This window comes from Strix uralensis, chromosome 13 (genome assembly GCF_047716275.1).
Source record: "Strix uralensis isolate ZFMK-TIS-50842 chromosome 13, bStrUra1, whole genome shotgun sequence".
In the NCBI taxonomy this organism is placed as follows: Eukaryota; Metazoa; Chordata; class Aves; order Strigiformes; family Strigidae; genus Strix; species Strix uralensis.
The window spans coordinates 16494596-16519600 of record NC_133984.1 but is presented as its reverse complement, the minus strand read 5'-3'; the positions used below and the strand labels follow the sequence as shown (position 1 = coordinate 16519600).

Here is a 25005-nt window from a genome sequence, read left to right as displayed (position 1 = left end):
TATGTTGAACCATTCACTGCACTTACATTGTGCAGGAGCTGGAGCGCAAGATCCCGTAGTGCAGCAGGTGGTAGGATGACTCTTCACAGACTCATTACTGTCCCACAACACTGGTAGCATATCTAGTCCCACTCACCACTAAAGAAGAGATAACAGACTGCCTTTGGCATGACTCTCCAAGCATGGCACAGCATGTGGAATCTAAGGTGATACTTCAAAATAGTAGACAAAGAGGAAGTTCCTACTTATTCCCCTGGAAGATACGTGGTCAGTTCCTGTATTTATAGGTAACTGTGATGGCTGAAAGCATGAACCAGCTGCTTGAGAGCTCAGTAAGGGAACAACAGCCACTGTTCATCCTCCTTTTGAATACTAGCCAGTGTCCAAAATTTCAGGGGCTGCAAAACTTACATTTCTGTCCACACAACTTTCAAGAAGGAAAGTTCAGAAGAAAAGATTTGTTTTCTTTTTAATCAAGGGTAGCTGGTCATAGCCAGCACAACATTTCTTAATAAATATAAGACGATGAAATTATTTAATGTCTGAAACATGTCTGATGATATATTTTACACATAACTAGATAAAGAAATACAGAAAGCAAAAACAATGCATTATGGCTCTCTTTCTGACAAAGGACTGTATTAAAGAAGTGTTACATGTCTTCCAATCACAAACAAGATTGTTTTTATCCCATTGCTAGCATGTGATGTAATATAATCACTACTGAACCTAAGAGGTGAGCAAAATTAGCATATTTAATAATATTAAAGCATTAAAATATCCTTTCTGACCAAAATTCTGCAGAAGTATTTTACAGTCTATTATTCCTCAAGTTCCTGAGTGAACAGTATCGCAATAGTACAACAGAATCACTCAGACTGAAGAAGGAACATTATTGTTTATATGTTTTCCTCACAAGGCCAGCAAATACACATAGATTTGCAAAATATTCCAGAAGGAAGACTTCTGAAGAAAACTTCATGAAACACTTATTTTCTTGCACATGGTCAAGTATTTGATTGCTTTCTTAATGATAAAATAAAAAAAAAGGGGGGGGGGGAAGGGCAAAAGAAAAGGCTGGTAAAAAAAGAAGAGAACTAAAAGAGTAGTGAAAGGTCATCCCCTAAATCCCCCCTTGAAATTACAAAGCAGCAAGTGGGTTTCTAATTAATTCTGGCTCAAAATCTATTTCTGAATTCATCACTGACATTAAGTTATTCCTGAGGGAGAGATGAAATATTTTAGAAGTATTTTAGAGAAATGTGTTTAGATGTATTTTGTCTTTGTTATGAAAATAACCACCATAACCTTTGCCTTGACATGAAGGAATGTGTATATCTCACAGGAAAGCTGCAACCTTTTGCACCTTACCCCATCAAAAAATCCCAATCTCAGCACAACCATGTTGTCATAAGAAGCTTCACCAGAAACACGAGTGATGGAACAGGCACGGCTGGGAATTAGCAGGAAGCATTTATATCTCAGTCTGTCCTGAGCTATCAGGGGTTCTGATGACTTAGCCTTTCTTTCAGATGAGATAAAAACGAGAGGTCCTGGCATCTGGTGGCCATTAGGAAACCAGAGCTATTGGAGTTATTAGACATTGCATCCTGGTCATATTCCAAGACAAACAACTATATTCAGCCTTCTTAAAATTCCTTACTATTTCAGAGAAAATCATATATTCTTCTCCCCATTCAAAGGTGCTGTGCAATGTTAATGGTATGCTGCAAAAAAACCCACTAACAGTGCAGGAATCTAATACACTGTACTCCACAATGACATGACACTTGCTTCACCTTTTTTATTTATTATCTGAAAATGCCTATATTAGGTTTTGCTACCTGCATAACTATCCCGAACACTCATTCCCTGGAGTGACGGATATGGACAGGCTTGCTGTACACCCTGCAATGGCACCTACAGAAATAGTTTACATGGCTGAAATCCTTTACAGTTGCCCAAGTATCACTGCAAGGAAAGAAAAAGTGAACAGCTGTACTGTGTACCAACCTTGCCCCCTTTTCTATTGATCTCTCATGTACGGCCTATCCACATGCCAGTTTACAGGAGTGTTTTTCGGAGCATGTAGGATCTGTGTGTCAGAGGTAAGCATTTACATTCCCTATGTCAGTCAGTCATCTGACCCTGGTGCTCCCAAGTGCCCCTCTTACCATCCTTCATTGGCCATAGAAGGACTCAGGTTGTTAATGGTCATTCTCTGAGTCACACCTCAGTTAAATGGATAAATTAGCTCAAAACTAGATTGGCTAAATATCGTCTCCTCCTTTAACCTTCTTCCATAGATCAAAAATGTCAGTGAGAGATACTGAACAACTAATCCAGATGCGATGCCAAGTTTACCCTGAAAACTCTTTCCACCTGCTGTTACTGCCCTTTGAGATTTCCAAGAGGTCAAAACTAAGCAATAGCTGTATATAAACATACACCCACACACATTTTTACTTGAATCAAGTATAACAGCTCTGGATACTCGAATGTTAATCTTACCCAAGTATTACAACCCTGATTAATTTCTCTATTCGTAATAGGCATGTGTATTGTTCCTAGAGTGAACACTGAGATGTATTTTCTGGCTTGACTGGGTTTCCTGTATTTTGTTGGCTGTACAGGGGCAGATTTTTCCTGAGTATATGAAATAATTTGATATTTTCTGGAAGAGTAATGATGCTGTTATTGCAAGGAAGAGAAGAGAATGATTCCTTTGGATCGCTGATCATTAACTCAAAAGATTTATGACCTGAGCTATCACATCAACAATCAGCTTAACAATAAAATACTGTTCCAGAAGGGTTCCTTTTTTATGGTCTCTATTTACATGCCAGCAGCATAAAGCACAGCTGTGCTCTGAGCTCACCATCCTGCTGCTACTTTATTGCAAGACTGAGGAGAAAGAACAGTTTTTGGAGAAATGACAATTGTTTCCAAGACTTTCCTCTGCTAGCTAATTACCAACACCTTCCTACTGCTGTAAGTGATTTTAAATTAAAATCAGACTTGAACTTCCACATCTATACCCAGGAAAGACATTTAGCTCAGGCATTCTCTATGTTTTAAGAGGCAGAGGAGCTGCTGTCATTAAGCAGAATGAGTATCAGAGAAAGCTGTGTGTACAGTTTCTTAAACAGCAGCAGCACAATTCTACAGTTGGTGTGATGAGACTGCCCCTTGCTGAGCAATATTTTCCCATGATTTCTTTAGGTTTTGAGTGTATCTGGAGGGTTGCAAATCTTTTGAAGCAGGGATTGTATTTCAATTCTGACTTTTCATGCACAAGAGTACAGTAGGGTCAGATCTAGTGATCTAAGTTCACAGGTGAGCATTACAGAAGTAGTAATAAAAACATGAAAAAGGTCACAACTTCACAAAGTGATGTCTCAGAAAAAAATATTCTTTTATGTGTGCATGGAGATACTTAAACATCACATATTTTCAAGAAAGTTGATATAAGTACTGTCTGAAGAGTATTTTTAAAATGTAAAATCTGAATACAATTGCATGCTCTGGACTTCTGATAAGTGCTACATTTCTTTCCTTTAACCACAAGAAAAAATTCACAGCTATCTATACGCCCACATTCATCACACAGACTAATTTTTGCAACAGGTACAAGATCTACAGCTGCAGTGGGAGAAATATAACCAGAGCTAAAAGTTCAATCTATGGACTGATCCAAACATTAACTTCCTACACACTCCTCCCCAAACGCCTCCCCCAGCCCCCCCCCCCCCCCAGCAAACAGCAACTTCAAACTGAAGAGCAGGGGTTTTACATTGTACACCCTGACACCCTGCAGATTCCTTTGTGGTACAGAATACATTAATAAGGGTAAAAGGTTATTTTCCAGCAAAGTTTGTAAATTAAATTCTATAGAAAACCAAACAAAAGGTTACATGAGCATTCACTTATCTATGAGCAGTGAACTCAAAAGAAAATATTTCATTTCAGGTTTTGCAAAGGTGCTCTAACAATGGCAGCTTATACACCACGGGTACTCAGCATACAAAGCTAAATTAATTAATATCAAATTTCAGTCAAATGTACTGACCTGAGAAAGGTTTCAAAAAAATTTTTTTTCCAGAAGAACTTGAGCTTTAAGACCTTTGCTAACAAATAGTACAAAAAGAGTAACTGATAGGAAGAACACATTTTAAGTTGATTACTTTTAAAGCACATAGGCTTGCAGAGTGGCACAAATGGGAAATAAAGGATGGACTAGGAAGTTACCTAATTTATTTAGTTAGATACATTATCTTATCTTAAGGTATAAGTTGTCTAACTTATTTTGATTTAAACCAGCTACAGAAATATTCCCTGCCTCACACTGAACAAAACATCTTGCACTTGCTGTGTTGGAGGTGTAGAAGTTTGCACCAAATTATACATTAAACTGCAAAAAGGGACATAATAGAGGCTTGCTGAGGAACCATCAATAAAAGCTGCCCTCCTTCCTCCCCTACATACGCGGGCACCCATATGCAGGGCACAGGCACAGCCTCCTGCCAGATAATGGCAACAGCAAACAGGATTCCTGGCACCTGCACTGCAGGCTTCTCTGCTGGAGTTTCTCGCTCCATTTAACAGCCTTTCTCCTCCCACAAACTTCAGTTCATCCAAAGACACAAATTTCAAAAAATATTTAGAGAGAGCACAATCAATTAATGTCTTTTAAAAGCTGAACTTTGTTCTGAACACTTAACTGTGTCCAGCATGCATCAAACATGACATAACCAACACAGCAGATGCTGAAGGCCAGAAAAGCATAATCTTTTTTTTCTCCTGCTCTTCAATCCAGCCCTATCTAAACAGACCTCCATCCAGCTTGTCAGAGATCCTGACGCCAACCGCACCGGGTGCCAATTGTTTCATACAAAGATGCAAGAAACCCCACAGCTGACAGGTCTGAGATAACCCAGTCTCAGGGAAACCTTCTCCTAATTTCCTCAATGCTGCTGAAGTCAAACATCCAGATGTTACATAACAGGCCCCCACAGTCAAGCACCTGACTTAAAAGCTATGAAAGAAAACCTCATATTTTTAGGATCATTTTGTTTTCTCCTGTTTTCCTCAATTTTTGTCTAAGATTTAGGGATAGGAACTGAGATTTTTATTTTGAATAAAAATGGATGTTCTCATCTTCACATGATTCCAACATCTGTAAGATTTTAAAAAAATAAAACTTCTCTGCAATAAAAATCAAAGCTGGAAATTCTGAAGGACTGCTAAAGATTGGCATGATTTTTTAAAATAAAAAATTAGCATGTACTGCTGTTAAAACAATAGCAGTCCAAGGCTAGTATAATTAAGACTCGTGAAATCCTTAGTGCTCTTAAGCCCAACCCTCTTGAAAAGAAAAAAGTCTGGAATTCCCTGTATCTCTAGGCAACATGCTATATTACTTATGTTTTTATTTACATTATGCCTTTATAACTTGAATAAAACAGAGTAACACCAACTTTGTTCTGTTGCTTTACACAGCTGCTGGTACAGTCTACGCTTTTATGTAACCCTAATCTCTAAGCAGCCCCATCGAACCTCAATGGAATATATGTAAAGAAAAGTGCAAGATTTAGGTAAATTCTTTAGTTTTATGAAATAAAAACTCAAATTCAAAGTTGCATTCCGATAAATTTTTAAAAATGCATGTTTGGTATGTTATTATTATGATTCTCTATTCATACATACTAGAAGAGCTGGTAGATTACTCATGAAAATCGAGAAAGCTAAATACTTGTATCACCTTAGGAAACTTAAGGAAAACACAAATAAATGCACATACAACTTCCCCCCTAAATTTCTTTCTATGTTACCAAGTTACCTATCTTAAAGTATACCTTCTGCTCCGAGAGCAGCTCTCTCTACTACAATAACTTGAAGGAAAAATTAAATTTACTTTCCTTGATAAATAGGCATACAGACCACCAGGATCAGCATATGCATGATTATTTTACAGGTAGCTACAAACATGATATGGAGCATTTGAGAAAGTTACATGAAGTCATTCATCAAGCTACGCTGAGAATAGAATCTAGGTTTCCTTATTTCTTATGCCATGACCAACTCCTCATGTTTTATCTGCAAAATATTAGTTTCCTGCCCTAATCAGAAAATATCTAATTGAAGTCAATATCCTGCTACAGTTACTTGATATCATCAGACAGAAATTAGCGATTTCAGACTTATCAAGAGCAGAGGCTGTGGTGAATATAAACTGAGCAAGTACAGTAAATTTCACAACTCTGCCAAGTAACTGAATGAACTGTAGTGGTTTTGTCTTACAGAGACAATCTGGTTTCAAACAGAATTTGAATTACTTTCCCATAGTAGTTTTATGATGAATTTATTTAATGGAAAGTGTTTATAGTTCTCCTCTGCAACTTTTTCAAGATACAAGTTGACACTAGTGATACTTTGATAATGTAAGGTAACATCTAATCAGGCATAGAATGCTGCTGACATTCAATACTTAAGGAAAATACAGATTACTCATGCCAGACACTAAATAAAATTCCAAAAGCAACTGAGTATCATCAGTTCCATGAGGCCCCAAATGACATACCATGTAATGTGCAGGCTAAATTCTCACTGACCTCAGCTAAACACAATAGCACAGACTACATCTGACAGCAGAGTGAGTGTTTTTTAACTGTCTCTGCCTTTCTTTCTATCATATCCACAACTTTTAAGGGTCTAACAATATACTTTCACTGCCTATCTATAAAAAGGAAATGAAAAAAGAAACAATATCTATTATCTGAAAATGAAATAAAACTCACAACATTCTTCATAAAGATTAATCCCTCTGTCTCTTCCTTTTTTTAAAACAAAAACATGCAGATAAAGAAGTGTTGTAAATCTGAGATCTGTAAACTGCCGGGTTGCAGAAGGGCCCCTCTAAACAAGTATGTCGTGGAGCTAGCCTGTACCTGTGTCTCGCTGCACATTCCTCTGGCAAAGGAATTCAGGCCCGAAACCTGGTACCCCTCTGCCCTTCTCTGAGTGAGCTCATAACACCGGAATGAAGAGGAGGGAAATAACTTTCTCAATGGAATTTCTTTAATGGAAATTATAAGCACACATCTTGATGAAATGGATGCTGGAAGTACTTTGCCTGGTTATTCTTACACACACAGAACACTTATTATATATAGAAAACATTTAACTGCCTCAGCAAAATTAATTTCCAGTTAATCCAATGGTATCATTTAATCCAAACAAAATCTGTAACCGGTATCACTGCACAAAGATGACTGGGCTGACAGTTTTCTATGCAGGGAAAACTAAACCAGTCATTCCAGATCTGGACAGTAGCTTAATGAAAATGTAAAAAAAAATAAACCAACCAAACAAAAAAACCCCAAAAAAACAAACAAAAAACCAACCCAAAACCCCCACAAACAAAACCAACCCAAAAAACCCCTAAAGTTTCCTTTTCTTTTGTTTCACAAGCTGAAAGGTAAGAAAGAATGGGGTAATTGGATTCGAAAAGCTACAGCCAGCTGCAGAACACTTCTGTTAATATCAGCTTAGAACAAAAGTTATTAAATTCTTATTACTGAGTTTTGAAATAAAAATCCCAAACCACCTGTTTGCTGAAATTTGGTCAATATCTATTGGTCTATGAATCAGATTTATGTTTGGGAAAAAAAAAAACCAAAAAAACCCCACCACCACAAATCTTCCAAAATCACAGCATTCTTTTGTTTTAATAATGTAGCATTAGTTTACTTCTATCCAAAATACTTGGCAAACATTTTGGTTTACAGTTCATAAAGTATCCTTGAATAGAGTTGAAAAGTTATAGTAGCACTGGAGATCTGATATAAACATTAATTAATTCCACTCTACCACTGTCAGACTGTAGCTGAGACTAACTAGCAGGTTTTTAATCCTTGCCACTCCTCTCTGAAACATGTGCAGAACTTGGCTGGATAGTGTGAAGCTGAAAGATAAAAACCAACCAGATTCTTTGGAAACTTCACAGTATGACGCTAGCACATAGAAGAAAATTCAATTGAATGGAGAGTCTTTAAATAGCCATAATTGACTTTTTACAGTTTTGTGTCCTGCTAGTTAGAGGTTCAACCCCTCCAGACCTCCAAAATCAGATTGCACCATTTACAGAAAGACCCTTAGGGCATACAAAGCACTACCACTTATGGCACAACAGTTCAAAGAAGCAAAGCTACATAATAGATCTATGATCATTATGCAAAGTGATATTTTGCATATCCTGGCTGCCATGTCTCTTTTCACCCAGTGACTAAAGCAGAGAACTAGGAGATGAAATCCAATCCTACCGTTGGCTTGCTGTATGACCTGGGGCAAAGCTTTCTTCACACATGCAAGACATAATACCATTATTTAGCCTGCCACAAAATAAGGTGGCCAGGCACGGTTGAAGGACATCTGCAAATCACTCAAGAGTACAGTCATCCAACCAGTGATTATAGATTTTAAAGTTAAAATTGCAACATGTTACTTTGTATTTATGTAAGGGAAACAGTGTGAAATGAATGTCCATCATAAATGAACACTAGAAAGGGGACAAAACAGACCAAATATTGTTGCTGTAACTGTAACAGGCATGCTCTTTTCAGGATTCAAACCGTCCTGCAACTCTCAGCACTCTGGAGGGTCTGCAAACGCATTTTACCTTCAATGGAAAATGTGCTCTGCAACATTTAAAGATGTTCTGACCCAGACCCCAGTTTGTACAGTCTTCGAAGAGCAGTCTTTGCAAAAACTGAGGTGATTTTCTGCAGATTACTTGAGCTACCAGAGGCCCTCAGCCCCCAGAGACTCTGCTGAGGGCTCTCAACACTCCACACACTCCAGGGCCAGTCCATTCACATGGAAATTGTACCACTAAAAGATATAAGGTCAAACCACAGTTCGGAGCTCACACTAATTATCTAGTCAGATTTCGGTTTAATCCTAACAAGATTACAGATTCCCAGAGATTAAGGTTGTTAAAAGTACCACAGAGCAAACCATATAATCACTACCTTGAAGAGACCACCTAAAGTATTCTGTTTATGGTCACCAACTCATTTAACTTATAAATCTCTGTGGTCTTTAAAGAGTATTTCCTGTAACTATTTGGGGTAAAAGTAGGCTAAGGATCTAACATTTACTTTGGCAACAAGAATACTTCACCTTTGTTACAGGGGTGGTTTGAAGGCTTCTTCCCTTCACTACCCTATTAACATCTTTTTTCTATATTTTTCTTAAGCTTATGCCTCACACCTTTTCGAGTCACAACAAAAAGCCAACTACCATCTGCAGGAGAAGATTTCATGAACAGTTTCAAGTTTAAGCCAAAACTACTTTATTAGGTCAAAAATGCACTACTACCCCTCCTTTGTAAAAATGAGCATATAAAGCTTACAAGGAGAGCTGTTAAAAAGTGTTTCAGATACAAAACTTCTGCTAAATAGCAAGCAATGCCTTTGTCTACACTATTCCCCTAGAGAAAGTAAAAAGCATATGTATTTCAAAAGTATGCCAGAAAGCACCTTACTTTTGGCACGCAGACCACTTCAGTCATGCCCACAAGACAAAGACTCACCACACTCCAATTCTTTTTGGTAATAAAGAGTCAGCATGTTCTATGCAAAATGCACACAGCGCAATACAGGACCTGCCAACCCCACCTTTCAGCTGAACCCATACTTCACATGTGCTGCAGTTCATGTAGAACATATTTACAAAGATACATTAATTTTACAGATAATGCTCCAACTTTTCAATCCCTTCACACACACTTTGATGACAGTCTAAAATCTCAGAAGAAAGGCTGAGGCTGAAAGCCTACAGGCTCCTTTTATGGAAAAGTCTGAAGACTACTATAAATTCTTAATTTTCAAAGCTTGCTTTTTGCCAAATGTTTTTGCTCCTGCAGGCTATGTTCTTCCAGTTCAGTTACACCCTGCTTTGTGGATAGGTTTAATCATCAAAGTACAATACAATGATTCACCTTCCTATTGTTTTGATGTGTTTCCACTATAGCACTAGTAATAATTTCAAACTGCTTTCAATATATATATATATCTTCTACCGAGCAAGTGATATCTGCACATTCCTTCACAGCAAAAGTTTGACTGATAAAAGAAGAACTATTGCAACTTAAAATGGTTCTGCTCCTCTTCGGCAAAGTCAATCATTTATCATGTCAATGAATTTATTTAACTTTGTTACAGTAATGAGATGCACCTACATATGCATTTCTGGAAAACTGACTTGCCAGCTTATGAATTCTAAGCAGACTTGAAAGTATTAAGAGTAATAAATTCATCACTCCTTTTATGATTGTATTATTTTCTAAGGAAACACTTTTTGGTTTAAGACTCCTTTTTAGAGCTAGATACTATTTCAAGTCCACAGAGAGATAGCCTTACTCCTTGTGAGGGCATGATCTTCATTAATAAAAAATAATATATTCAATGATTCAAACAAAAGGATAAGGAACATAAGGAGCTGATTTGAAAACTCTCTGATGCAGTGTGAACAGGTAAAGTACATGCAGTAATTAAAAAGTTGTGAAAAGACAAAGCATTAACCTGTTGCTATTCAGAGCTTTAAAATGATGCTACTAGGAAAAAAAAAAGTAGGAAGATTATTTTCAGTTTCACTGACATTTAATTTGTGGAGATTTTAAGAAGTGCAGGAGCATTTATAAGTCCATTCCTTGTTTAACTGCACTTTCATTTCCTCTCTGCTTTTTAGATCAAAACCAACCTCTCCTCTCTTATAAATTAATTTATGCAGTTGGCTTTCAGTTTACTCTGTACAAACATTTTATCTCGATCTCTAGAAAGCTGCAAGTCTTGATCTCTCTGCCAGACAAAAAAAACTGCTAAAGAAACAGTTAATGTTGCCATCTTGTTTTCAACCTCTTTCCCCTTCAATGGAAATGGAAAAATGACAAATATGCAAAACCAAACAAAACAGGACTCTCATATCTTACAGAAAACCTTGATGTATTGCCTTTTCTAGCTAGTTCCCGATTAGTCTAGATACAACACCTAGATGATGTTTAGATGTTACCTGCATTATACATCACACTGAGGTCTTGCCAAATGTTTGTGTCAAGGATGGAATCCTTTGTTCCTATTAGTAATGGGAAAAGCAACGAGCATTAGGTGCAACCCTCAAACAGATTTGTGCAACAGAAATTCCTAGGTAACAGGCATTGACACGTCCTCACTGCTGCTAAGACTGAGGCACCAGAAAAAGCACTATAGGATTAACCGCCAGGAGTCATACTGGCAGCCTCCCTAGGCTACGAAGGCACAAAGGAGAGCCAGAAAGGCAGATGAGCTTACAGCACGTTGAGGCAAGGGCTGGAGGCTGTACAAAGTACAGCAGGTTCCAGCCAAATAGAAGAAAATAGACCAGGGAGTGAATAAGGCAAACTCAGAATACAGTAGCTTTTGACATTCAGAAGCAAATCAGCCCAATTTGGTTCACAAGGTTGATTCTCTCAGTATTAAGGTAACCAAAGTGAGCAGAGACTATGCAAACTGGATGGTGCTGGTTTAGTGGCTCAGTGAGGTTGACTCAACCAGCATTAGACAAAATCCTGCAGAAACAAGAAGAAAGGAAGCTAGCACAGACCGTAGGGATCTCTACAGCTTTACATCCATTTGGGTAAGAGCAGAATCAAAGGGCCAGCAAAGTCACTTCTGACCAGCAATAACTTAACAAATGTGGTAAAAAAGCCAGAGAAGCAGCAGATCCATGGAACAGCTCCTTTGACTTTGTATTAATTCCGCATCTTTGCGTTTCTTCAGACCTGAGAGAAGAGGAAGCCATTCTGAAAAGAAAAGATGACTTTGAACACAAGTAATAACATTAACGTCAACACCTTTCAAAAAACAGAAAGTTAAATACAGCTGCTGGAGACTGCAGCAATGCAACTTCCATATAAATCATACCATCAGAGAAGGGGAAGCTGTATGGAAAAACCCAAGGCAGGCTAAACTGCAGGAAATCAGTGCAAAAACACAGGAATAAATTATTTGCTTTCTCCAAGTATTTTGAGATTTATTGCCCACACCTCCAAATTCCCTTTTTGCAAGGAACAGGTAATGAGAACCGCATGATTCCACCCTAACTGTTCTTTCTTCTCAGACATCTAAAGTGAAAGAAGCATATCAAGCTCAGTTAGGTTTTATAGCCTTCTCAGGAGAGTGAGAGCCTTCTTAGGTTATAGGGATATTTTGAAAGAAAAAAACAACTACTGAAATGAAGTTTAATATCAATGACTGATCTCCCTTCCCACTGATCTTCTTCCTCCAATAATACTTAACATTGCAGTCACTATCAAGACTGCATTTTGCAGGTGCCCTCTAACAAGCAACTCAGCCTCCTTCCAATGCTTTCAAAACATATTTTGACCTTGCTAGAACAATCCCTTCCACAGGCAATGGCAGAAGTGCCTTCACTTTACTTTTGTCCACAGTAACAAAGAAAGCAGTCCTTTATTTTGGGACTGGATCCTCAGAGAGCTTGACAATTACCTATCAATCAAAGCTTTAAAAAATTCTTATTTCTTCCTCTTTGCCATCATTATAACATTTAAGCTGAGACACAGGTGTCACCAAAGTCCATTCTTTTTTGACTTGGTAATACAACTTTAGACTAGCACCTAGGCAATATTTTTAAATCATTATCCATGGAGGGGCACAAAAACCCACAAAGGAAGGAAGAGAGGAGGTCAAGTACATCAAGAATTCTGGCAGCAAAAAATTTTACATCTGCATCTAGCGTGACTTGATGATCATCTCAGAATACTATTACACCACTCTACAGTATGAGAATATCTCCCCCCCGAAAGAATACCTTAATTTTATTATTTTGAGGTACCTAAAGAATTGCCCTAAAAGAATTGATAAACCCACAAAAGGCACTGACAAAATGTTAAAACTGGCTAGTGTCTCTGAAATACATTTCTGTTTCTTCAGCACTGTTTAAGACAGAATCACTAGCTTTGCAGTGTTTTGTAGCTCCCCCTTCCACGTTAATCTTAAAAGATGCTCAAAAACCAGGTGGGTCATATTTTCTGATACATAACCAAAACCATCTGACAAGAGACTAGCTGGATGTCTAATCTTACTGCTCCAGTCAGCACTCAGCAGCAAAAGTACTTGCAGATATAATGCAGAGTATCTCTATGAACAGAAAATAGCTTTTGGATCAGTTATGCTCTTTTCAAAAAACACTGCAGCTTCCTATGGATCAAAAAATTTGTCTCATTAAACACCAAGATCTGGCAATACTTTGACAACCTTGCCTGAACAGATGCTGTGTCTCTGGGGATATGGGAGAATGAGAAGGTCTTTTCTCCCTGTACAAGTCAGGGAGCTACCTGCTCTCCTCCTGGAGCAGTTCTATATCTACAAAGGGAGTATGACTATTCTACAAAAACTAAACAAGAAAGAGGCAGAGTTTAGACCTTGTGAAGTTAAGGATTTGCAAACCAGAGCCACTTTACCATCACAACATTTTGCAATCTGGAGCATTCTCACAATATCTCTAAGCATCAGCACATTACTGCAATTACCTCAGGAGGAAGAGTTAGTAAGGAGTAAGGTACCAGACCCCTACTCACGTAGAGAGTGTCTCTACTGTGAGGATGGACAAAGCGTAGAGAAGTCCCACCATGAATCGCTCTGCCTACTTCAGGGACACCAGCACAACTTACTAAGAGCAGTTCTTAAGTCATGAGAACACAATGGTTGGCAGTAAAGCTGGCTTGTCCACAAGGGGAAATGAAATGCTTCTTCAGGTCACACAACGCATCTCACACCTATGCAAAAGACAGCCACAACCTTAAATGGATAACGATATTAAAAAAGCTCTTCAGAACACAACCACATGCATTACTTCATTTCATAGGTGCTGTGACCTAACACAACGTCTGAGTGCCAAATAAAATGCCACATTTTATGCTCAATTATCTTTAGCACCCAGAAAATACTCAGCAAACAAACAATCTTTTGTTCAGATAGGAGAGAAAGGGATATTCAGCTTTTAATAAAAATTTTCCATAAAATTCAACATGTCTTGACAAGGGCTAGATAATTAGCACTGTTATGAACTGTCTGCTTCTTATATTTTTTTTAAAGTAATTCTCATTATTTTGCTACAGAACCAGGGAATAATTCTCATTATTTTGCTACAGACCCATGACTATTCAAACTTGACCTTTGCAGAATGACCATTCTCAACGCAGTACGTGAATCTTCACCAAATAAGTGTCTCTACACCCATGCAGTCTTACAGATTAGAAGCTGCCTTATCCAGTAAACAAATCCTGAGATTTACAAGATTAGGTCTGCATTTTACAGCGTTTCTGGAATTCTGTAGGCTCCTTCCTTACACAAGTAACTTTACTACAGATATTACTTCTTTTCCAATAAAGCTCACTGCTGTGTAAAGATATAGCTGAAAAGTCAAACTACAGCAGGATTGCATACTTATAAATACTGATTAAAATGGCAAAGAAACGAAAAATGCTTTTTAAATAGCTCTTAATGGATAAGATCATATTTGCAGAAACTGCATTGGAAAGTGGAATGATAAGAGCTGCAACTCTGATTTTAAATATCCATAATTAAACAGCTATTTTTTCTCCTCCGTCACAGCTCTGAGACAAAAATTATTTTTGGCATAAGGCCACTGAAAACAATAAGCTTGGTTCAATTAAGCTGGTTGAGTACATATTAAATGAAAAGACATTATGAAACATTTGTATCATAGATATAAAAAAAAAAAAAAATCACAGAAAACCTAGGATATAGTAAGAGAAAAGAGAAACAAGATCATTTGGGCTAGCTTGTTATAAACTAGCAGAGCTTCAGTTACTCAAAATACAGCAGACTGCCCAGAGTGGGTTTTGACATGTAGTTTTTATTTGCTTTACTTGGATACTGTAAGATGTTCTGCTGAACAAGACACTAAGCACTAGAAAAAGAGGGTTATCTCTACTTAATCTGCACATTTGTTAGCAAAAAAAAAAAAAACTGAGGACTTTGAAGAGTTGCAATAGTACATGAAGTCCAGACTCATAAAATAAAAGCTAACTGAACTCTATCTGAAAGCTCGCTGTTCCAAGAGAACGTGTCTGACAATAAGTCCTTACAGTAAGTCCTAACAGTAGTGCCTTCGGATATCACATCAAGATGAGCACATATTCCAGGTGTGCCCAACTAGCTGAACAAGGGCACAAAGGAAATAAATGAGGAGTTATCATCTCACCTGTATGTCAGGCATGCTCTCAAGTGGGCACAGAATGACTGCTAGGACTATGATGCAGCTCAGCTGAGAGCTTTGTGAAAGCAATGAGAATCTCAAATTTCATTGCAAGAGGCTGTCTCTAGACTTCGTGACCATTTTCATCTCATGCTCCGCCTCACATTTATGAGAGGACATCCCAGAAATATCAGCAAAACTCTTGACTATCCTTTTAAAAGTTCCTCTTCTAAAAACCCTGTAGCCTGGTAAAATTTCAGGGGTGGACAGTGATTAGCCAAGGCAAGCACCTGCCTCTCTAGCACTGTTCCAACATTTTGTCTTATTCCCTCCAGCTCTGGACCAACTTGTCATTACAGTGTAATGAATGTCTTGAATATAGTACTACGTTGTTGTTTTATGCTTGCACAGCATCTTGTACTGACACTCCTGGGTCATTATTAAAACAAATTACTGATCATAAAAGATTGAAAACATGAACGAAGGATAGCTTCTGGAGGGACTTCAGCTGAAAGCTGGTAGGGGAAACTCAGGTCACTCCCAGCAATTGGTCTATAAATGAGGTAACAATCTCTCTGCAAAGTAATCCCACTGGTAACAGCACATCATCCATGTTTTCAGCATTTGGCTCAAGAAAACATAGATTGCATCACAACACTAATGCTGTACTGCCATTCAAAATAGATCATCAGTTATATCCAGGAAAAATAAGTACAAGCTGAGAAGTTAATTCTCATACACTTTAAAATCCTATTCTTACAGAGGGAGGGATGACTGCACCTTGTAATTGAGACCTCCAAGTCAAAGCCATCTTTGATGCAACTTTATTGAAGATGCTGGCCTGACGTGCCAGCCACTGTCACGTCCACAGTAACATTCCTGAAGAATGCTCAACAGCTTGGTACAATATTTTAGGATGTTCTTTTACAACAGGTAAGTTATTGAAATGAGATTATTTGAAAGAAAGAGAAGATGAACAAAGTTATAAATGACATCATCTTCAACAAGTGCTTTAATAGTGGACTGTCTCTGTGAATAGTCTTCTAGAAGTTATTATTCCTTATTAACCTAAACTTTTACCCTAATTTTATTATCATTGTATTTCACTATGTTCAGTCACATCAAATTATATAGCAGAGGACTATAAAGAAATGTTTCAAAGATCCTGCTTTTCCTAAAAAAGCTCTGCTGACTGCAAAAACAATTTCAATCACTAATATTTTCTCTTAACAGCTTACTTCACGCTGGAAGGTGTTAGGGTGTGTTTTTAATTCAGAGATACCAGAAAGTCATTTGCCCACTACTGTATCTGAAGTTGACAAAACCAGCTGTATTTCTTTCCTGTTGAGCACATTCAACAGTATTTTTCATAAGAATAATTAAATGCATTAACTGCTTTGACATATAAAGCACTAAAACGAAGTATGTTAAGGACCTATTTCTGATTCTTTTTCATACTTTTAGACTGATTACACAGTAACAAAGATTTTGCTTGTTTTCTAGCCCTGAAGAAAACTGTCAGAAAGACTTTGAAACAGCATGTAGATATTAATCTTCCTCACTGCAATAGACTTGAATTGACAAAGTCCCTTTATAGGTAATGAAAGATGTCAAGGAACTAAGAAAAACCTGACTGCTTAAGAGATGTGCTTTCCAACAGGTATGAAGCAAACTTGGAGCAAACAATTAAAAATCTGCTGTCAGTTACATCTGCACTAATCAGGAATAATTTCCCTGACATGACTTTATAAAAATGACTGCAAAACATGGCACGTTTGTTTCAAAAAGCCTTGAAAATACTCGCTTTATGAAAGTCATTTCCACATAGATTCCACTGCAGCAAGAACACTCAGAGGAACAGTTCTTGGTTTTGTTGAAGAAAATTGCCTAATCTTTTAATCTTTGAGAAGATTAGAGCTTGGAACTACCACCTGACCAGGATGATGAAATTCTACTAGTGCAATTGATTATAACAAGTGCAAAGCAGAAACACGCCTTTCATATTTATGAAAAGTATAAACCCCTCTGCTATTAAAGCCTTTTCAAAAGATTTCTTCTCAGTTGAAGAGGAAGGCTCTAATTAAAATTTTAATCAAAAGAGTAGCAAAAGCAGTAGAAAAACATTGGCTGACAAATCAAGACCCCATGTTTTAACTGGTTTTGTTAGAAGTTGAATCAAAATAAACATGCTTAAAACATATTATACCAACAACTTCCACTAACTCATTATTGCATATGTGCTATAAAACCCAGACCACAAAGATTACTGTACAATCTTAATTTACATCACAATATAACAGAGACTTTTTTGAACTGCTGACTGTACATCAGTTGGACACTTAAATTAGGCTACAGATTTTCCAGAGGACTCTTTTATTCACCGCAGTTGAGTGGGCTAACAATTTCAGCATCCCAGTTGCAGAAAATCTATCACAACACCAAAAATTTAAAATTATGAACATTTAAAAAGCCTGTGATCCCTTACTAACCTGTTTAAATATTAATTAGGAACAGCAAGAAAAAAAAATCTGCATTTATGTCATAAAATTGTCAGACTGACAGATCATAAAGTCATTGCTTCTGTAGGCCAACTTGGAATTTAAAACACATTTGCTAATTCATAGTCACGAACCCTGATACAACACTTAACAGCTTAATCCTTTAATTTCTCACATCACTTTTACTTAGCTATGAGGTGTTCTGGGTTGGATCCCTTACGAGCAAGGACCTAAAGGGTCAGCTTTTAACAGAAAGGTTTGAGAAGCAGCTAAAAAAGAGCGAAAGGCAGTCAGCTGCAGAGAGAGCTATCGATCATCCTTTCAGACACAGAAAGCTGTTACACTGGACACAGACGGTCTTTCACCGCAGCCTACTTTGCAAAAACTCGTCAAAGTTAAGCAGACGAAAGGCACAAAGGAACTTCGGAGCCAGAGGTGTACGGCAATTAAAAAAGCCTGGAAGTCCCCGTCTCTTTCTGAGGGGGGTGGGGAGGTGCCTGTTTCCTGGCCGAGGGATGCCCAAACCCCGGCAGGTCTGAGCAGGCACGTCCACCCCCAGCGAGGCACCGGCGCGGCCAGGACCGGCACACTTACCGCGCTCGCCAGCTCCGCGCCCAGGCAGAGGAGCACCAGCACCAGCGCCCTGCGAGGAGGCAAAGGGACAGAGTCAGCCCCGGGGCACGGCGGGGCACCGCGGGGAGGGGGCCGCCGCGCCTCGCACTCACCCTGCGCGCCCCGCGGCCGGCGGGGCAGGGGTGCAGCCGCGGCCCATGCTTCAGGCAGCTGCCGGGAAGGCGGAGAGGACGCAGCCCAGTTACGCGCCGCTGCGCCCGCGCGGGCGCCGGCTCCGCGCCGCCGGAGGAAGAGGAGGGCCCGCCGCCCGCACTCAGGGCGGGAGGGCCCCCTGCGCGGCCGCCGCTCACCTCCTTCCCCCCTCCCCGCTCCCGCCCCGCTACGACGGCGGCCCGAGGGTGCCTCGCCCTGGGGGGGGCGGCCGGGCTGGCCGCGCCGGCGCTGCCCGCTCGGGGTCGGTCCGCGCTCGCTCCCCGCCGCTGCCCCGCGGCTCCCCGGCCACTGCAGAGCGCCCGCCGCCTTCCGCTCCCCACGCCGGTGCGCGCCGTGCCGGAGCGTGCCCGGGCAGAAAGTTTGCGCGGTCTTCGCCGAGGCGTCGCACCTGAGCGGAGCCGGGCGGGACGGGGCTGAACCGGGCGAGCCGCGGCGGGCGCCCCGCGCAGCCCCACGCCCCACCGCCCGCCCCTCCCGAGGTGCGACCGGCACTGCCAACAGCTCCCCCTGCCCTCACACACCGAGGCGCTTCCGCTGGAGAAAATAGTCCGGGGTCCAGCAGCTGCCGCCCGCCCGGTGGAGGTGCGGGGCGGGGAGAGGCAGGCGCCCGCCCTTCGAGCCGACAAAACCCCGGCGCCCGGGAGAAGGGCGGCGGCGGGGAGTCGTAGCCCCTTCAGAGCGGGGTGGCAGCACGCCCGTCCCTACACGCGCGCACCCTCCGCCGCCGGCCACCCTCCCTCCCGCCCGCCCACGGTGCGGATGAATACTGTGGGGCAAGTAGTCCCGGGAGGACTTGAGCCGAGAGAAGCGGGCGAGTGCGGCAGAGGGGCGGGCGCTGGCGTCGGGGCGGCCGGCGGGAGCCGCCTGGAGGGAGCCGCGCTGCCCCGCCGGGCTATGCCCGCGCCGCAGGGCCAGCTCCGGAGCTCCTGAGCGGGCAGGATGGAGCCGCGGCGGTGGAGCCGCAGCCTGGCTGCCGGCTGCCTGGTGCTGCTGCTGGGGTGCTGGGGGCCGGAGGAGGCGGCGGCGGCGGTGAGTGCGGGGCGCCCTCCTTGTTCTCCTCAGGCGCTGCCCGGCGCCGCTGTCCCCGCCGAGCGCGGCTGCAGTGCGGAGCCCCGGGGCGGGAGAGGGGGGAGCTTTTGAGCCCTCTTCAGAAATAGAGTGGCCGGGGGGGGGCTCCCCAGTGGCCACGGGCTGTGCTGGGGCTGAGGGGGCGCAGCGGGCCGCGGTCCCTGACAGGAGCCCGGCGGCGCCCTCCGCCACGGGGATGGCGGGGGGGGGGGTCTCTGGCCTCGCTGCCCTCCGGTGCTTGGGGCTGCTCCGCGGCGCGGCCGGCGTCGGACCGGCTGTCCCCGGGGACACGTCTGGGTTTGCTGGCGGGAGCGCGAGTGAGAAGCGGGGGAAGCCCGGCGAGCTTTGTGTGTGCTCTGAACCCGCTGTTCCTCCGGGACAAAGGAAGAAAAAAATCCCCCCCCCCGCCTCTTCCCTAAAGGACCTTCGTGAAGAGGTGCCTGAGCTCCTGCCAGTGAGCTTTCACCTGCATCTGTAAGTCACACCTGGACGTGGCGGGGAGTTGGAGGCTTGCGGGCATGGTTTGCCGGAGGACTGCACCTCAGACTGTGACTTGCTGTTCCTGAGAGTTGTATTTCTGCTTGCTTAAAACCCCAGTTGAGATGCTAGCGGCGATGGTAGATGCGTGCAGTGTTGCAGAGGGTGCACAGTAGGTGGCCTGGAGGAGAATTTCGTTTTCTCTCTTTGGGAGAGGGATGCTATCCCAGTTTCCCTGGAGTGGCTAGGCCTTGAAACTGAGAGGAGGGAGAGGTGATCACTAGCTTCCCGTTTCAAGGCACTTGACTAATACCTTCAGCTGTTAACAAGTGGTGAAACTAACTAAAAGGCTCCTACTTTATCATGGGCTAACTTCAGATTTTTACAATCCCTTCTTTTGGCTGTTAACGTTTTTTAAAAGTTTCCTTGGAAGGGAAAATGAATCCAGGTTTCTCTTGTTTAGGATTACTCTCTAGCTGCAAAATCATAATATCATATGGTAATGGGTGTAGAATACCTTTCTGCTACTTCCCCCCCTCCAGTTTTGTAGTTAGAGCTGACAAAATCTTATTTGTCTTGAACTCTCCTTTGAAGTGCATTCCTTTGCAGTGAAACTTTGTGGACCTTTCATCTGCCCTTCCAAAAAGCAAAGACCAGCTATAATATACGCCCTTCCTTTTCTACCCCTCCTTCTCACCGTGCCCAGGTGTGTACCCAAGTGTAAGTGATACTAGTGTGCCACCAGTGCTTACTGACTTGGAGAACTGCTCCTCTCCATGTGGTCTTTAATACTAGTTCTGCTGCTCTGTTAAGTACCACCTCACCCTAGGTATCCCCCATAACTTTCACCCTCAAAGGAGGATCCGGTCAGTCCCACCTACAGAACTTCACTGCTGTAGCAGGTAGGGGTTGAAGATGGGGAGGCTTGTGTGCATAAACGTGGCCCCTTTCTTTAGGAAAGCACCCAAGCAGAGTGTTGTGTGTGGGATTGGTGAGAATCTGTGGGATCTGGGAAGGGGCCTGTGCTGGGGTGACCCTGTAGGCAGGACTTGGGAGAAATTAAGAAAGGAGAAAAGACAGTGGTGGGATTCCTCATTCTTAACACTGTCTTGTGCTACAGCCTCTCTTTTAGGATGAGTCCCCCTGGGGATTTACTGCCCCACAGCTTAACTGAACACCCAAGGGCTAGTGGGGGTGGGGGAAAGAGACACATCTGTTCCAATCTACCTAAGTCCCACTGACCTTTTGTCATAAAGGTCTAATGGTTTCTCGATTCTTTGGTGTTCTAATGTCCTTGAATCTCCTGTGATAACACTAAATGATGCTGATCCTTATTAATGAGAATCAGCATTTTATTTTTCTCCTTGTCAGAAAGGGTTGAATTAACACTAGCAGTATGCTTGCTACACACTGTCTCTTCTGTGAATTTTGTTTTGGGACCTTGTGTCAGAATCCCCCCCCCTGCCCCCACCCCCAACAGGATAAATCTGGTGGGATGAGTTCAAGTCATTCTGGTGTCTTTAGTAAAATAATACCTGAAATTGCTATTCACCCCCATAATACACACATTTCAAATGCAAGAGTCATACCTTCTTTGCTCCAGATTGTTCAAATAGCATACATGGCTATGTGATCAGTTACAAGGTGACAATATAGTTGAGAGTCATCTGCCAATGTGGACATCATAGGGAAATCACAATGACTAAAAAAAAAAAATGCCCAAACTTCATAATCCAGTAAGGATGGAATTCATTGTTCAGATTTTATTGCTGGGTTTCCATAGCCCATCACCTAAACTGAGTGAGTAGTATATGGATCATACTATGCGCTCTTATGCAGACTCATTGTTGACGTACAATGAAGCATGTAACTACTGATGAACAGTGTAAAAGTAACTGAAAATCTGAGAACGGTCTTGCTTTAGAGTCGGAGAATGAATGAGGTGGAAAATGGTGTCATCAGTGATTTCAAGTTACACTTAAAGGTGTTTATTTGTTGTATGCTTTCATCAGAGGGTATGAGTACTTATAATGTATGTTAAGGGACAATATTATTGCTTAACTGCCCTGGTGGTTTTAATATAAATCTACAAACATGTATATAAGTCAATTAGCTCTTCCTATAAGCAGAATTTTTTTCTTCTCCTAGCAGGCTTACACTTGCACTGTGTTACAGAAAAGTGATTGCAAGTTGTGACTGGGAAATGTCTTTAATTAAAGAACATAGATGGATTAGATTCTTGATTTGTGCTAATCTAAAACTCACTTGAAGTTAGTGACTGTCTATTGGTTTATATTGAAAGAAGTTTCCTTCTTAGTTAAGGCCTAGGTTTTTAGAGTGTAAATGCTTTGTCAACCCAAAAGTTATTAAAAATTAAGTAACTCTTCAACGTCTTTTCTTTGCCTTTCATTATAACTCTACTTTGACTGAAAGTGTAGGGATGAGAATGGTTGTTCAAATATGATAGAGCAGGCTGGCAAGATGGCTATTGTTTGTGTTTAAGAAAATAGTGTATTATTTAAGAACGCTCTCTCAGTTTAGTTGATATTTTTTTTCCTTTCGGAGATTACTGTGCATATAAATACATGCTACCATGCCATTAATTACAATGTACTTGATTAATATGGTTAATTTATAAATGATAGTCATCTGTGTTTCTCTTGTCCTAACTATTTTACCATGTTAGTGGTGGTGGTTGTTATTATTTCCCATTTCATAACTGGCTGTGGCTCTTTCTAGTTATGAAAGCTACGTCTGTAAAAGCAGAAAGAAATGGTTGCTGGCTTTTAGGATTCAAAAAGATTTCATCCTGAAATTCCGTGGATGTGTCTTGATTAGTCATGCACAAGACTGTTTCATAACATCAAGACTCAAGCTCTCCTGCTTGCAACTTGTCATTTGCCATGTGTTTTGCTTTTGACCTTTCATGACTTTTAGTTAAAGATATATAGTAAATGTTGTATCTCAAGGTGTGTTCTGACACATACTAAAATACAAACAAATCAAAGGAATCCTCACTGAAACCTAATCTAAGTCATTTGGACCATAATAGGATCTTTTGCAGCTATGCATACAAAATCGTTATGTATCTTATTCAGTTTTTCTATGTAATGGAAATAGACTGATAGTTCAGTGGAAACTCCTAGCCTTTCATTTTCCTGGTCATGAATGAATGAATTTACTCACTGAAAGCAATTATCTAAGTCACCCTTTTTTAAAGTAGAAAGGGAAGTTTTCCTACGACAAAGTGTTAATTTATTTAATGATAAATGTAATTTACATAGTGGTCTTTTTCTACTGTGAATAAGCAACAATGCTTACTGTAATGCAGTTAATTGCTGTTGGTTTTACTAGAACATGTGGAAACTCTTCTATATTACAAAACAACTGAAATCGGTAAGAACATCCCAACAAATCTAATATGTGTGTTTTCTATCTGGGGCAATGTGCGGTAAGGCATCTGTTCCGCACATACAGCAAAGATGTATTGTGTATTTTTACTTTCATTCATGTAAATTAAAATGCTTCCTTCTCTAATTGCATCGATTTGTGTGAATTCTTCACTGATATCACCACATAACAAGATCTCTAGATAACACTCACTTATACGTTCTAGGAATGGTATTGCGCAAGCGTGTGAAATGGAAAGCAGCCTCTGCCAGTAATGATAATACCAGACAAATTGCTTTGAATGAAGACACTTTTTACTTGTTTCATAAAGCTGTATGGACTCAGTAATGTTTCAAACCACTGGGATGCTTTTAAGTTCTTGCTATACGCAGTGTTTGGCTGACTGCAGACTTTTCTATGCTGTAAACCATCTCTTCTCAAGGGTACCTAAAATAAAACTTGTTCAAAAGATATAGTGCTGGCACCATTTTAAGGATCCTCAAGCAGCATCCTTCACCCTCCTGTGAAAGGTTAGCAATGCAATTAAACCTTATGAAATATCATGGGTACAGCACAGCTTCTGAAAAAGGAAATGTGCCGAGCATCCTGGTTATGTAATCGCTCAGTGTGTGGTACATGGAGGAAAAGCTTCAATGTAATGTGAAATTATCAACAGAATAAGCATAGCTGAGCTGAAGAGGAAAGGGTCCTGTTATAAAAAGAATTCTAATCCTTGCTTTAAAAAACGGCTTTGCAATTGTTTCAAGTCTTTCTTGGAGAACTTGTGAGGATATGCAAGAAGCAAAAACTGGGGGAATGTGACCGTAATTCTAGGAGATAGATCTTGGGCAATTAGATAATTGCAAAGCTATATTGCAAATTAAACATTTAACTTCAACTTGTTAATGCTTTTGTCCCTCTCCAAAAGGCATGATGCTTAAACTGTAATGTATTAATAGACATACCTTTAGTCTGCTTGGAAAAGACTGATATTGTGTGACTCTTGCTTATGAAACTCTGCATCTCTATTGCCATGATTTGAGTGGGAGGCTGGACTCAACCTCCTGAGGCCCCTTCCAGCCTGAATTGTCCTGTAAATCTAAAATTACACAAAAATACAGTCATGCTCAAGGTGTACTTTCTGTTAAGACAACTTACATATCCTGTAGTCAAAAACTAATAATAATTGTTAAATTGTGAGTTGGAAGGTTCATATTTCCTTAAATGCTTTTTTGTTGTTGTTGCAACTAGTCAAGAAGCTGTCTCAAGCTGTCAGCACAGCAGCATTCAGAATTTTAATTTTGTATCCTCCTTTTGTGGAGGGTGTCTTATGCAGTGTGTGTTTATATGTGTATTATTTTGTTATAATGTAACAAAAGAAAATAAATTGCAGTGGCAATATTGACAATGAGTTTTTTTTCCACCTAAGTGTGTGTTTTAGGAGTCAGAGAGGAACTCTAAAGCTATGGATTTTGGCTGACTTGAAGGCGACAGCCTTCAGGGCTCT

At 40.8% G+C, this 25005-nt stretch overlaps 2 protein-coding genes across 2 annotated transcripts in view; one reads left to right on the top strand and one right to left on the bottom strand.

Moving 5' to 3' along the window:
• Positions 1–18679, bottom strand: part of COL4A6 (collagen type IV alpha 6 chain) — a 137561-nt gene extending 118882 nt beyond the window's left edge. The window contains exons 1-2 of the mRNA XM_074882272.1: positions 18503–18679; positions 18372–18420 (exon numbers count right to left, since the gene is read on the bottom strand). Of these exons, the coding sequence (XP_074738373.1) occupies positions 18372–18420; positions 18503–18549 (96 nt within the window). The 5' untranslated portion in view covers positions 18550–18679. The remainder of the gene's footprint in view (positions 1–18371; positions 18421–18502) is intronic.
• Positions 18680–19371: 692 nt separating this feature from the next.
• COL4A5 (collagen type IV alpha 5 chain) overlaps positions 19372–25005 on the top strand; it is an 85449-nt gene continuing 79815 nt past the window's right edge. Inside the window, exon 1 of the mRNA XM_074882675.1 lies at positions 19372–19592. Within this exon, the coding sequence (XP_074738776.1) occupies positions 19503–19592 (90 nt within the window). The 5' untranslated portion in view covers positions 19372–19502. The remainder of the gene's footprint in view (positions 19593–25005) is intronic.